Source organism: Callospermophilus lateralis, chromosome 2 (genome assembly GCF_048772815.1).
Source record: "Callospermophilus lateralis isolate mCalLat2 chromosome 2, mCalLat2.hap1, whole genome shotgun sequence".
Taxonomy (NCBI): Eukaryota; Metazoa; Chordata; class Mammalia; order Rodentia; family Sciuridae; genus Callospermophilus; species Callospermophilus lateralis.
Window position 1 is genome coordinate 136,214,847 of NC_135306.1, and position 16,071 is coordinate 136,230,917.

The 16,071-nt window shown below is 31.8% G+C and overlaps 1 protein-coding gene across 2 annotated transcripts in view; it reads left to right on the top strand.

The window, feature by feature from the left end:
• Nox4 (NADPH oxidase 4) overlaps window positions 1-16,071 on the top strand; it is a 159,761-nt gene that overhangs the window by 46,669 nt on the left and 97,021 nt on the right. For both annotated transcript variants that reach the window (XM_076843892.2, XM_076843893.2), the window contains exons 7-8: window positions 5,177-5,249; window positions 9,562-9,642. In XM_076843892.2, the coding sequence (XP_076700007.2) occupies window positions 5,177-5,249; window positions 9,562-9,642 (154 nt within the window). The remainder of the gene's footprint in view (window positions 1-5,176; window positions 5,250-9,561; window positions 9,643-16,071) is intronic.

A 16,071-nucleotide genomic window follows, 5' to 3' on the forward strand; every position in this document is an offset into this window, starting at 1 on the left:
TTTGGTGGTCCAGTTCACATAATTTCATGAGAGAAATACTTTATGGTACCTGGGTGCTTCCCAGCAATGAACTGGGAACTGGAGCTATAAACAGAGAGCTTCCAAAGCATGAGTCTGAAACTTTTTAGGAGATATGGCTGAGCCCACTGAATAGTGGCACATCAGAGCACATGGGAGCCTAAGGATGGTAAGGGGATGAGAAATGCCTCTTCTGCAACAGCCTTAAATCAATTTTGTAGTTTTACTATTGACCAAAAATACTTCATAGCCGTCTTTGAATGTTCTTAGATGCAGTGTGTAGGAAAAATTAAGTTACTGACGAATGAATACATGCATGTTTTAGATTTTTGTAGTGGTAAGGAATACGTTTTTATTCACTGATAGATTGTTTTGGATTATAGTGTGGTCAATGTTGCAGTCATATATCTTTGTGTCTAAAATTTTTTCAGTGCAATTGACAACTAAGAAATTAAGATGGTTTTGTAAAAAGGAAAAATAAAGCCTGGGAAGTGTAAGAGACAAAGTATAGTACTTTGACTTAATACCTGCGAAATGGTAAAAGTATTTCAATTAAAAATTTGTAAAATAAAATTAGGTTAAATTATTATCCAAACATTCATTTAAAATGTTTATATACTACATATTTCTAAATTTGGAAGTACCTTATTTGGTAAGAGTAAAATGCACAACATCTAATTTAATTAGGAAAAATCTGCACAAACAAGCACAATCATGTTTCCAATTAAGTTAGAAGAAGTAGAATAATTGATAAAAGATAGTAAAGGTATGGGTATAAATTATCTCTCAAATTCACCCAGAAATGACAGTAAAGCGCAATTATACATTTAAAGGTTACTGGTTAATGAAATTAATATGCATAGATAACAAACGATAGGAATAAACATAGAAACTTATATTTTCCTGAATACAAGTGAGTGTTTGGCTTCATAATTCAAATAATTCAAAGGGTTCAAAAGAAAATAAGTGTAACTCATTTAGACAAGTAACTTTGCCCAGTGCAGTTACACTAATATAATGATTTTCAGCCTGTTTTTCCTGACTCTTGGAATGTATAGCAATAAGGAGCTAATATAAGGGACTTGGCTGAGTTGCTAGGCAAGTCTGAGTTAGAGTGCCCTTCGATGGAACTGGAAAGCACTCCATGCTTGCCTCTCTCTTAGCACTTAATGCCCATGTTGCAATTGCCTACTTAACCTTCCTGTCTCCCCCAACGAGCTGAGTTTTCTTTTAGAGCAGGATTCATTTATCTCTAGCACTTAACAGTACACTATGTCTACAAACATTACTGAACAAATAAGATATTTATTTAACTATTTTCTGTGATGCACAGATCTCTATTACAGATAGTGGGTTGGCAAGCCTCTGCTTATTTACTTCCAATGGTTATACTTGGGGCTTCTTAAGTTAGTATCTCCCTCTTCTGTTTTTTCTTTCTTTCTTTCTTTCTTTTTAAACCACTGTAATTATAGAAAGAGTTTCTCTTTTCCTTGTAAAATTTTCTTCTTCATTGGTCTGAAATCTGCAGCTATAAAAATTAAAAGACTCTAGTCTTTTAATACATTTGAGAGATAGGAAAAATAAATTCTTTAGATAAAATAGACAACTTCATAAGGAACATTATAATCATTGAATTTATTCTTGTTAGTTTACAAATGAGATTCATTGAGATTAGAGTTTTGCCTATCAGAGCTTTATACCACTGTCCAGGTGGTCTAAGCTTCTCCTTTATCTTCAAATGATGAAAGCCAACAATTTTATATAAGTCTTTTGGTTTTCTGAATGTTCTGCTCTAAAGGGAATTCATTTCTATGTTCAAACAAATTTGAGGAAATATGTAAGTTTACATGTGTTTCTTGACTATAGTACTTCTTAGAGAGTTTTAATATACTGTGTGCCTTATGTCTTTTCTTTCTTTTTTTTTTTTTAAAGAGAGAGAGAGAGAGAGAGAGAGAGAGAGAGAGAGAGAGAGAGAGAGAATTTTTAATATTTATTTTTCAATTTTTGGCGGACACAACATCTTTGTTTGTATGTGGTGCTGAGGATCGAACCTGGGCCGCACGCACGCCAGGCAAGCGCGCTACCGCATGAGCCACATCCCCAGCCCCAGCCTTATGTCTTTTCAAGGCAGGATTATAAGATTTTTGAGTAATAGAAACTAGTATCTCAGAAAATTAATATTTGAGTAGAAAATTAATTTTAGAAATTGTGGCTCTATTCTAAACATAGACAGTGTTTTCAAGTGTCTTTCCAATGAAGCAATTCCAACTATTCCATAACAGATAGTATGCTTATACTATCTATATCAGCGTATGCAAATATCAGCATATGCAAAGCCACATAGGAGACCCTATGTGTGGATATAGTAGAACATTAATAAAGTCTCAATAAAATTGTTGTAGAGGCTCCTCCTACCATGATTTTCATGCTGTATATGCATTTAAGATTCTAACCTTTAGTTATTCATTTAATCAAATAAGGTCTTTTTAAAATTACTTGAAATAGGAGAAACTAGCTCTTTCATCACCTTCAATTTATTGAATTATAACTGAAGTTCATTAAATTATATATATATATATATATATATACACACACACACACACACACACACACACACACACACACACAAAGTATGTAATTTCATTGGTTTCAAAATATTTTATATCAAATCATCACCAAAATCATCATAATAAATATTTTTATTATCCAAAAGACTTTTGTGCCCCTTAACAATGTGTTTTGTATTCTACCACTTTTAGCAGCTGTTCTACTTTTTATCCCTAAAGAATAGTGTGATTTTTTTTTTTTTTTAGAGAGAGAGAATCTTTTTTCTTTTCTTTTTTTTTTTTTTAAGACACAACATAATGCCTTTTCAAAAATTTTTATGTGGTGCTGAGAATCGAACCCAGGTCCCGTCCGTGCTAAGCAAGCGCTCTAACGCTGAGCCACAATCCCAGCCCCAAGTGTGATTTTTCTATAAAAGCAATTATAGGGCTTGTACTTTTGGGGGGTCAAACAATTCTGCTTTTTTTCACCCACTCTAATAATGCTATGATTCACCTTTGTCCTTGCTTAATTTTTTTTTTAAATATCAAGAATTAAACTCAAGGGTGCTTAACCACAGAGCCACATCCTCATCCCTTTTTCAATTTTTTTTTTTTTTTTTTTTTTAAATTTTCAGGGTCTCACTAAGTTTCTTAGGGTTTCACAAAGTTGCTGAGGCTGGCTGTGAACTTGTGATCCTCCTCCCTCAGCCTCCCTAACAACTGGTATGACAGTTGTGCATCACTACATCCAGTTCTCTCCTTTTTCTGTATTGACACTTCATAGCTTTTTATTGCTGATTAACTTTCCAGATATAGATAATATCTAAATTGCTTATCCATTCATGTGTTTTTGGAGATCAGAGTCATTTATGTGTCCTATTAAAAAATAAAATAGCTATGAGCATTGTTGAATACATTCTTATGTGGCTATGTTTGTGTTTTCTTTTGAGTAAATACTTGGGAGTACAATAGATGGACCATTTTGTAGGCATCATTCTTTTTAAATGGCATATTTCCTGAACCAGTAGTTTTTTATAACATGAACTAAATTAGATATCTTGTTTTTTTCTTACCCCTCTAATGGAAGCACTCACCTGGAGGACAGGGAAAGACTGGGAAAGGGAAGACCTTAGAAAAAGTAGAAAAGATATGATTATTAGGTCATTAGGTATAGCAGGGAAGGTCATGTCCCATTAGTTTTCTAAATTTGTATCATGGGAAAAATTAGAAGAAAGAATGCAACTGTTAAAATCCAAAGATTACTACCCTTATTTTTCGTGTGCCCCTTTACAAGTGACAATTGTTTCCACTGCACTGAGAGTATTAATGTTATTTGACAATAATTCTAAGTCTGCTGCTGTCATAAAGATGAATACTTGTGTTGACCTTCCACTGTATCCTCTTGACTGCTTTTTTAATGGCATATGGTCCGTGATCACCTTCTGTTCTGTAGGTGGTGCTAGTCAAGGGGAGAAGTGGGAGAATTGTATATTCTTCTCCAGACAACAGTCTTCCTGTAGCTTTCTTTTTGGCACGATTTAAGAGTCTGTCAGAGGAGATGTTTAAGACTTAACTGTTACTTATATGATTTTTCAGACTAAAAAATGTGGCATAGACATATAGGGTATTTAATTTGATAACAAAATGTAAGAAAGGGACATACTAAGATTTCAGCTGTTTTAGGAATGATATATCAACTGTTCATTTGGACAAACTATATAATTAATCCTAAGTTTGTAGCAATTTACCTGTTATTAATTTTGACATGTTTGTACATTTCATTCTTTTTTTTTAAACCAACATCATGTCATGTGAAAAGTGTGCCATCTGATTTTAATGTTTTCCATACTAAGAGGAACTACCTCTGAAAGTATTCTCAAAGTATCCGCACAATGTTTTTTTAAATTTTTGTTTTTAGTTGTAGATAGACACATATCTTTATTTTTTTTTTTTTAATTTTTATGTGGTTCTGATAATCAAACCCAGTGCTTCACATGTGCTAGGCAAGTGCTCGGCAAGCACTGTACCACTGAGCCATAACCTCAGCCCAGCTCAGTATCTTTTTTTCTTGAAATCTACAATTTTTGTTATATATTTTTTATTTTTAAAAAGCTTTAGGTTTTATAAAAAACATTTTTTTATTTAAAATTATTTCAGGAAGTGGAGTCCAAACATAGTTATTTGAAATTGAAGCCAGAGGAGTTTCTAACTCCATATTGGAGGGAGGAGACAGTCAAGATATTCAGTACTATGGTGGAGAGAACCAAAAACAGCAGGGTATTAAATGTTAACTCTGTCCCCTTGCATTAATTATTGACATTTGGTGTCTTATGTGCCTGAACAAATAGGTTTATATTCACAATTCTGAGTTGAATATTTGGGGAAATAAAAAAGAACTCTAATAGAGGAAGGAAAGATTCTGCCTTGTCTTAAGTATCTGGAACTGTGCTGATTTTGAAAAGGCTTGTTAGAGAGGAACATACATGCACATATACAATTTCAGTTTGGCTTCCTGTAGAACGTCATAGTACTTTGGATTTTAAGGAAATATCTTTTGTGCTTTTTTACTCAATGTGATTTAAGTTAAAACCTACTTATGTGCATTTTTATAGTTCCTGGCCTGACAGGGGTCTGCATGGTGGTAGTGCTGTTCCTCATGATTACGGCATCTACATATGCAATAAGGTAAGTGTCAGGTCAGTTTTGTTATCTACTAGTTTATAGTATTGATACTTTCTTTTGGTTATTTTCATTTTCATATATTGGAAATATCTTGATAAACCAAAGCATTTAGCCAATGCAGTGTCCTAGTTAATGGACTACAACAGGTAACAAAGACTGAAATAAAGGTGATTGTAAATATCATTTCCTGTTCTGCAAAACCTCTTTAATGATCAAGGAAATTTGAGTTCTTCAGAAACATCTTTCTGAAGGACAGTTTATTTCTGTGGTACACAGGCTTGAATTCAATTGCATACATATGGACGATGGGTATTCCTAAGAATATATGACTTAAAATTATTTTATAGCTAATTTCCTGATATCAGTTTATTTTGCTGTAAAATAACATAGTGTTCCAAATACAGCTGTGGAAATATGGTTGGTTGATATCTGCTAAAATAATTGAAGATACATGCATTCATACTGGTTTTCATATTAAAAGATTTTGAGCAATTTTAGAGATACATTATGAGGAGCACTTTTATATTATTTCAGATGGATATGTTCTATGTTTAAGAATATTTATAGTGTCTTATGTTTCTGATTAAACTTTGTTTAAAGAAAGCAAAAACAAAATTTTCAAAAGTCTTCAATCTTTCTATTTGCTGAGATGTGAAAACATACACAAATATATATATATATATATATATATATATATATATATATATATATTTACACATATATATGTATATACTTTGAAAATAATTGCCCAATAATATACTCAAATGAGCCAATGCTTATATTTCCAAAGACACCTACTTATATTCATACACACTCCCCCAAAACTCAGAAGTAAAGTCAATACTTATTTCTTTCCTCTTCCTGTCTCCACCAAAATTATTATATTTCCTTCAAGATCCTAACCTTTCTCTTTTGGCATATATCTGTGTACTTCCCCTAAATAAGATCATATCATAGTATTAAGTTCAATCTGCTCTTTATTTAAATTTGTGAACCGAATATCTTTCACACTAATATTTTTTAACATTCTTTGTTAACAATGGCATAATATGTCACTATATAGATATCATTTTCCTAGTTCTATACTTATGGATATTTTGGGCTGATTTCATTTTTCCACTATTTAATTCTGAAACAAACACTGTCTTTACATTCTTTTACAATGATATCCTGAGGGAAAATTTCTACATGTAGAATACTGTGTCACATGGTAAACTTCTAAAACTTTTCATAATAATTAAAATTTTCCTCACAGGAAAATAGAATCTTAACATCATTAGTACATGAAGGTGCCAGTTTTGTGGGAGAAACACTGTTTTATGAAGGAAAAGTAAAAATTTTTAAAAACATTTTTAGTTTTGGACTTCTTTTTTTTTCAATATATATTTTATTAGTAGGTAAATGGACCTTTATTTATTTATGTAGTGCTGAGAATCAAAGTCAATGCCTCACACATTCTAGGCAAGTGCTCTACAACTGAGCCACAATCCCAGCTCAGTTTTGGAACACTTGAAGGAAAATTAGGGTAATTGACGTAGCTATGAACAACAGTGCAGATATATGGATACTAATACATACCATTCACAAATAAAAGCAATATTAAAATTTTTTCTCATTTCAATGGATTTTAAAATCCATTAAAAAGTCATTAAAAACTTTATTTATGGATTAAGATAATCATAGTAAATTAGAAATTAACTGATTTCTTTGTAATTAAAAAAACATAAAAGTCAGAATTTAGAGCATAATTAGCAATGAAAAGTACCTAAATTTTTAAGAAAAATCAGGAAAAAGTCAAGATTACATTTTTAATTTTATGTTTTTTTTGGATTTATTTTTAAAAATTTATCATTATTTTCATATGGTAAGAAATGAAACATCCCAAACCACAAGAAAAAAAAAATGCAACAACATATTGTCACTATTTCCAGAAAAGTAGATATAATTGCCTAGTCAGAAAATTTGAAAGAATTATGAAAAGTTTAAGAATTAATATTGAATAAATGAATTGAAATATGTAATCAAATACAAAAAATATTAAAATGTTTTTTTCTATCCTAGCTCCAACCAGTTTGAAAATTGAATAAAATAAAACTCTAACATTCACAACTGAAACAAACACAAAATATGTAGGGATAAACTTAGTGATTGTTATGGTTGGATATGTGGTAACCCCCCAAAATTCATATGTGAGACAATGTAGGAACTTTCCGAAGTAAAATGATTAGATTATAGAGCTGTGACCTAATTGGTGGATTAAACCACTTGACTGTATTAACTGGGTAATATTCTTATGTAGGTAGGGTGTGGCTGGAGGAAGGAGTTCACTGCAGGTATAACTCTGGGGTTTATATTTTCTCTCTGGTGAGTGGAGCTCTCAGTGCTTCTTGGTTATCATATCCTGATTACTTTTCTCCTTATTTTATGCCCTTGTGCCATGATATTCTGCCTGACTTTAGGCCCAAAGCTATAGAGTGGGCCAACCATGGACTAAACCTCTGAAACCATGAGCCAAAATAAACTTTTCCTCTCTTGACTAGTTCTATCTGGTCTTTTGGTCACAGCGTCAAAATTGACTAATATAGTAAGAAACTATAAGTGGAAAAAACCCCACATAAATAAGTTCACTGAGAGAAATAAGTAGAGATTTGAATAAAGGCTGTATTATATAGAGGTATACTTCTTCCTCAACTATAATTTAGATTTGTTACAATTCCAGTGAAAATACCAGACATGTTATTTTCTTTGTTTTTTGAATTTAATAAAATGGTTCTATAATTTATCTGAGGGAATATTCAAATGCATGTTGCAAAATAAGAATAAAGAGAGATATGCCTTAGTAAACATTAAAATAATTAAGCTTCAGTAACTTACAGGAAAAGAGGTCTTGCAGAAATGAATGAAGGGGCAGAGTCAATAGATAACCGGATGTAGGACCTTTTTATGTATAAGACCTACTAAATAATAAAGATGCCATTGCAAGCTTATGAAGAAAGTAAGGTATAAGTAGATGAAATTTTAGATAAATTACAGTTAACTGTAAAAATGATACCATTAAAAACTTAAAGAAACTTTAAGTAGATATTTATCAGTCCTCAAAGTAGGCAAGGAATCATGCAGGAAGTATTTGTTTACAAACATGGAAATTGAAATTTCTGCTTGCCAATATGGTGTATCAAAATTTAAAATTAAGTATGATACTAGAAAAATTATTACAATCACAAGGGACCAGTACATTTTTAAAAAGTAAATAGTTTTCTGATATTAGTCACAAAGAGTTAAAAATAACATATATATGAAAAAATACTCAATACCATTTATAAAAGTAATAAAACCTTATGAAGTTGGGCCTGGGTTTGTGGAAATAGGCACTTCTACTCTGTGGTAGGACTTGGAGTTTATAAATATATTTATAAATTTATAAATATAGTTTTCAAGAGCATTGGGAAGTGTATATCAAGACAAGTATGTGGCCTTTGATCTAGTAATTGGACTTTCAGCAATTTTGATTTTAAAAGAAATATGTGTAAAAAACATACTTTGCAACATTGTTAATGATATTGTTTATGATAACAAATAGTATAGATGGATTAAATGTCAAAAATTGGCTGTTACTTAAGTGAGGAATAATTCTAAAAGGTTCTAGAGGAGATCAGAGTCATATAGGAAGCTTTTGCAAATACCTGCACTCTGCCTCCAACATTTTAATATATGAATATTCAGCCTAGATATGTGACTACAATGACTGTTAGTTTTTGTATTTCACTCAAACATTTAAAAGATTTTGCTTACCTTGCCTTTCTTTTCAGACTATTTGTCTTCCCCCAGAGCAAGAACACTAAGTTATCTTTCTTAAGTTACACAGTCCAAGAAAAGAATTCAAAATTTTCATCATTTAAGTTTTTCTCCAATTTAATTATCTTGGAACAATTGTCAAAATACGTATTAGGATAGGGACCTTTGTTGTTTTAGGAATCACTTGGAAATTGAAAATAATACTAAAAGGGACAAAATAAGCACAAATTAGCAGTCTACTTACTTCTTAGCCTTATGTCATAACTTTAAAATACACACCTTATTTTAATCCTTTCCATGTGTCTTTGAAATACAAAGAACATTCAAAATGATAAAACTATTACTTATAATTTTTGTCATTGCTCTTTGTATGATATATTAATATTTTTATATGAATAGATACATCTCAGAAACTCAAAATTTAGCTTTTTTTAAAGTGAGATATATGTTTGAAACAATGCATTCTCTTTTTAATGGGATGGGCTATAAAGTAAGAATGAAACTGATTTATTTTTTTCAGGGTTTCTAACTATGACATCTTCTGGTATACTCATAACCTCTTCTTTGTCTTCTACATGCTGCTGATATTGCATGTTTCAGGGTAAGTCTAAATACATATTTTTTTTAAGAAAACAAAATAATGTGTTCCTAAAAATGGGGTAATGAAAGTCACTGCTATAGAAATTATCATGGGAATTGGCTAAAATATTTGATTTGGAATTAAGGATAGCCGTCAAGAGTGGGAGACATTGTTCTATTTCTATCATGGCATGTTTTATTGAAATCATTATAAAAGTGTATCAAAATTGAACACCAGAGTTGCTTCTCCCACAATGAATAGTTTTCAAAGCTCCCTATAGATACTTCATAATATCTTCTAAAAGAAAATAAGAAGTGGGCTGGGGATGTGGCTCAAGCAGTATCGCGCTCACCTGGCATGCGTGCGGCCCTTGTTCGATCCTCAGCACCACATACAAACAAAGATGTTGTGTCTGCCGAAAACTAAAAAAAATAAATAAATATTACAATTCATTCTCTCTTTCTCTCTCTCTCTCTCTCTCTCTTAAAAAAAAAAAAAGAAAATAAGAAGTGAAGTACTTTAAGAAGATATTTTAGTGCTTACATTTTTAGAAACCGTCTTGCCATTGCAGAATTTATAACACTGGAGTTACTAGGTTTTAGTTTTAAAAGGTCTAGAGTAGTTGCAATGAAAACCAAAGAATTAAAATGGCCAAAGACAAGAATCTGTCCAAAATGCAAATGAAAAACACCATGAAAGGGTTAAACACATATTCTAAGCTTTACACAAAAAATATGTCCCAAGTATTTTATAAATTATGTACCCAAGATGTATTCTCAAAGTTAGTTGTTCTTTAAAATAATCCATGGAAATAGAGGGAGAAAATAGTATAGTTTATATACATATGAAATGACCATCTTTATCCCTTCTGACTATCTTTGGTTTGAAGTCAACTTTATCTGATATGAAGATGAAAACCTCTGCTTGTTTATGTGGTCCATGTGAGTGATATGTTTTTTCCTATCCTTTCATCCTCAGTCTGTGGATATCTTTTCCCATGAGATGAGTCTCTTAAAGACAGAACATTGTTAGGTCTTTATTTTTTTAACCCAATCTGCCAGTCTGTATCTTTTAATTGATGAGGTTAGGTCATTAACATTTAGGGTTATTATTGAAATATGGTTTGTTTTCCTGGTCATTTTGGTTTATTTTTGGTTATTAACTTGGTTTCTCCTTTAATTGGTTTTTCCTTCAGTGTAGTTCCTCACTTTGCAGATTTTCATTGTTGTTTTACATTTCCTCCTCATAGAATATTTTGCTGAGACTATTCTGTAGTGCAGCCTTTCTCATTATAAATTCTTTTAACTTTTGTTTATCATGGAAGTTTTTTACTTTATCATCAAATTTGAAGCTTAATTTTGGTAGATTCTTGGTTGGAATCCATGTTCTTTCAGAAAATGTTGTTATAGGATCTACTAGCTTTTAGGGTCTGGGTTGAGAAATTTGCTGAGATCTGAACTAGTTTCTTCATGCATGTAATATAAAACTTTTCGCTTGCAGCTTTTAAAATTCTATCCTTAATCTGTATGCTAGGCATTTTCATTATAATGTGCCTTAGTATAGATTTGTTGTAGTTTTATACATTTGGTGTCCTGTAAGCCTCTTGTATTTGATTTTCCAACTCATTCTTCATTTTTGTGAAACTTTTTGATATTATTTCATTTAAGAGGTTGTATATTCCTTTGGTTTGTGCCTACCTTTATCACAATAATTCTTATATTTAGTCTTTTCATCTTATCCCATCATTCTTGGACATTCTATTTATTACCATCTTCATTGTGTGGTCAACTTTATTGCAAGGTTATATATTTTGTCTTCATTGTCTGAGGCTCTGTCTTCCAAGTGATCTAGTCTGTTGGTGATACTTTCTATTGAATGTTCTATTTGGTTTATTGTTTCCTTCATTTCAAGGATTGCTGTTTTTTTTTTTTTTCCCAGAGTCTTGATCACTTTCTTGAAGTAACCTTTTGTTACCTCTATTTGATCTCTTATCTCTTTTTTTTCTAAATTTATTTTTTAAAGTTGTTGATGAACCTTTATTATTTATTTATTTATTTATTTATTTATTTATTTATTTATTTATATGTGGTGCTAAGAATTGAACCCAGTGTCTCACACATGCTAGGCAAGTGCTCTACCACAGAGCTACAATGCTGGCCCTCTCTTATCTTTTTGTTGGAGTGATCAATTGTTGCCTGTATTTGCTCTCTAATCTCTTTGTAGGAGTGATCAATTGTTGCCTGTAATTGCTCTCTTATACTATTCTGTACTTCACAGATCATTTTAATTATGTATGTTCTGAACTCCTGCTCTTAACATTTCATCTACTGTGCTGTCAATGGATTCTATTATTGTGGCATCTTAGTTTCTTTGGGATATTTTATTCCCTTGTTTTTTTTTTTTTTTTTTTTCATGTTGTTCATGTGTCTTCCTCTCTAGCAATGCGGATCTGAGGTATTACAGTTTCTATCCTATAATCTTATAGTATCCCTGCAGACTATCAATACCTCACCTATCATATAATCAGGCCTGAAGGTCCTGAGTCATGGTCTTTCTGGCCCTGGCTATTATCTCTAGATGGAAGTAGGATGGGACAGTGGGTAGATGGGGGGCCACAGCAGTGGCCTGTCTCTACTTTTGTATACATATATGTGTGTGATTATTATACGTGTGTGTGTTTGGATTTGACATTCAGAGTCATATCAGATAATAAGTTGTTAAATGACATCAAGTGTACTTGGGTTTGTATAAAGATATAGGACAGGAAGGATAGTCTATCTACATGGTGATGTCAAGTGCTTCTTCAATGGCAATCCCTATAGTTGCCCAGGAATAATTTTCCACATCCTTCTCCTCAATCCCCCTGTAGCAATTCAGTTCTAAGATGAAGAGACTGCATGGGAAGTCAGGGACTACCTTCCTTGGATAAGGCTGAGACTATACTGGAACCAGTTACTTTGTAACAGCCCAAGTTCCCTCAATGGATACCCTTAGTCACAAGAAAAGCACTACTGGCAAGGAGCTAAAGTCTGTCAGTCCCCAAATGATTTTCACAATTTATCCAGTGTCCTTCTACTCCATTTGTATTTTACCAGTAATAAACAGTGTTACCTAGAAACACAGCTATAGCATTTCCCATTTTTCTTGCCTAAAACCTTTCCAGGTAAAAAGTGTTTTGAGATAGGTTCAAACCTGTTGTTTGTTCTTTTTTCAGAACATTTTATAATGTAATCTGTCAGACGTATTGGTAATTTTAGGTACATTATATGTTTAACTTCAGGGTGCATATTCAAAATATTGCCATTTCCCACCTGATTATGGAGACCACTGGTTAAAACAGTAGTATTAAATAGATTTATCTCATGTGCCCTGGTTAACTTTGTTTGGTATCATGATTCTGGAATGTAGAGTTCTTCTGGAAACGTGGCTGACCAATTTAATTGTGACTTCCAGCTAACTATCCCTGTCTCATGGGGGAGAGGGCTAGTGGATTTGATTTTTCCATTAATTTCTCTTTGTGGGGATAACATATTCTATGGAGCCTTGAGATACCAAGAAAACCATTGGTAGAGAGGATTTGCCTTCCGTTTTATTCTTTAAGTGACTAGTTTGCCCATCCAGGATTGTGGACACAAAGTTTATTATGGATAAGCAGATACTACTCAGGACTATAATTATTTAAAATATAATTATGTAATACTTATTATATGTTAAATATAATTTCCAAATGCATTATAGACTTTCTATTTAAGTGTTCCAGATCTTATGAGAATGAATAATATTATTAAAACACTTTTACAAGTATGAAAACTGAGACTGAGAAAAATTCAGTAACTTGCTGAAGTTCACTTACCCGATAAATTATGGATTAAAACACAAGTACTCTCACTTAAACTCACTTGAAAACTATTTTAAGTTCTACTACAAGGTCGTGTGTGTGTGTGTGTGTGTGTGTGTGTGTGTGTGTATGTGTATGGACACTTATTTTTGAGAGCTCATATGTCTGAGAATTTAGTTTTAAGATTTTCTTTCTCAAAGTTGTGATCTGAGGTTATCTGGGATTGTAAGCTATTTCTTTCCTTCCTTTCCTCCCTCCTTCCTTCTCTCCTTCTTCTTCTTTCCTTCCTTCCTCTCCTCCTTTCTCTTTCTTTTTCTCTTTCTCTTTTCTCCTTCTTTCTTTTTCTGTCTCTTTAGTTTTATCAGATATGAGAAAAATAATCATTTTCAGTATAATTAATTATGCATTCTTTTGCCTTTATGTTCTGCTGAATCAAAACTCTGAAAAAAGGTATTCCTTTGCAATTCAAATAGTCAATTTTTAAAGGTTCAGGAGTTCAAAATGACTTTTTAAGTTTAAAGAGGATTATATTAAGAGTTACTTTTCTATTTTTTTTGTAAGTAAAAGGAAGGCATATTTATATTTAGCTTTCACTTTTGTAGAACAAGGGTCATAGGCAAAAAGTGTCTGTATATAAAAAATAACAAAAAATGATTTTATAAGTTTTTTTTTTAAATCACAGAATCTTAAAAGATATCTTGAACAAGCTTGTTTTCCTAATATCAAGGAATTTTCTTCTATTTATGTTATTTTTAAGTGACAAATAATGTTTACATGTATGAAGCATGTATGATATTTTGATATACGTTTACCTGTGAAAGGATCAAATCAGGCTATTTGGTGTATTAGTCACCTCAAATATGTTGCTTCTTTTTATCTTCCTTCTGATCTGCCCACAAAGTAAACATCTAATTCTGAAGATATCCATTCTGACTTTACAAAGCTCTAATTCTCGCAAAGTTTTTTGTTTTTCTAACCAGAATTTATTTTACTATAATTTCTATCCAGTGACTTAAAAGTCTATGACTCCAGAGGCAATGAAAATCAAATCTCTCACCTTGTATAAATTCTGTTCTTTTGTTTCTTGTATGATGACATTTAAAATCTTATCATTATACTCACTAGGCCTGGTGGTACACACTTGTGATACCAGCTTCTCAGGAGGCTGGGGCAGGAGGATTACAAGTTTAAGGTCAGACTCAACACCTGTCTCAAGACTAAAAATAAATAAAAAGGGCTGAGGATATACCTCAGTGGTAAAGTACCCTTGTGTTCAATCCTTAGAACCACACACACAGACACACACACACACACACACAAAAAAAAAAAAAAAAAAGCAAAATAAATTACATTGATATTCTGAAATTTCTCCTTTGGATATATTAACAGTTAATATTTGTGGAATGCTTATCTTTTACCTTATTAATGCTTTATCTTATTAAACTTTCCCAGCAACCCTGTATTTATTGTTATTATTATCATTATCCCAATGAGAGAACAAGGCCAGTGAGAGAGAGCGTTATCTGAAGGACATAGCTAGTAAGTTGAAAATCTTGGATTTTAACTCAGACATCCAATTTCAAAACCCCAAATCCTAACATTAAATTATGCTGCCCTTCATTTTGCATAGCTTCTCTATATCTTTTTTTTTTTTTTTTTTTTCAAATGGAAACCAAATTAAGCACTGACAAGAATCTTAGTGTGTGTGAGATGATATTGGCTGAGGGAAGCCTCACTTTCCTCACTGAAAATGCTCCATCAGTGTTATTCGGGACCCGGCTATTTTTCACAATCATCTGTGTCCTTATTTTAATCTAGTTTTCATTCTTATTACCTTTATTTTAGATTATTTTCATCATTTATAAGCAAGCCTATTGTTTGCCACTCTAAAAAGCTACACTTCATATACACTAAATTCAGATTTTTTTTCAGTGCTCAAATGAATTTCAAAATAATTTTCCTTTGCAAGATATCAGAATAACATGGGGGTGACAAACTACATCACTTAATAACTGAAAATCTTTGGCAGATAATTTTACTTTTCTTTTTCTTATCTATTAAGTGAGATAAATAAAATAATCTTTTTTAAGTTTGAACAAAGAAAGGTAGTATGAAAGGGAAAATATAGACATATGAAATAAATATTAGAAAAATCATACTACTACCAGTACTGATGGATATACAGGGAAGAAATGTCACAATTAACTGCCCAAAAATGTCTTTTCTTTTTTTGTTGTTTAGTAATGAATAATTTTATTTTTCAACTATTTCAAGGTCACAACTCTCTTTCTCACTCATGCTCTTTTTCTCACCAGTTAAGAGTTTTAATTTCAACATCGTAACAAGGAAGGGTCATACACTGAAATCAACACCACAATCAGTCTGTTTGTCCATGTACACAGCTGAAATCAACTACAAGTTATGGCCTATCAGATGCTAGGGGAACTTTTTTAAAAGTAGTTTTTACAGGTATTAAAAAAAAAAAAACAACTTCTTGCAACTTCTTGTATTGAAGTTATCATACATAAAGGGCAAAGCCAGTGATTTTTATATTTGCATTTATTCTTCATTTAACTTTTAAAACACTACTGTAATTGAATATTAAAACAAAC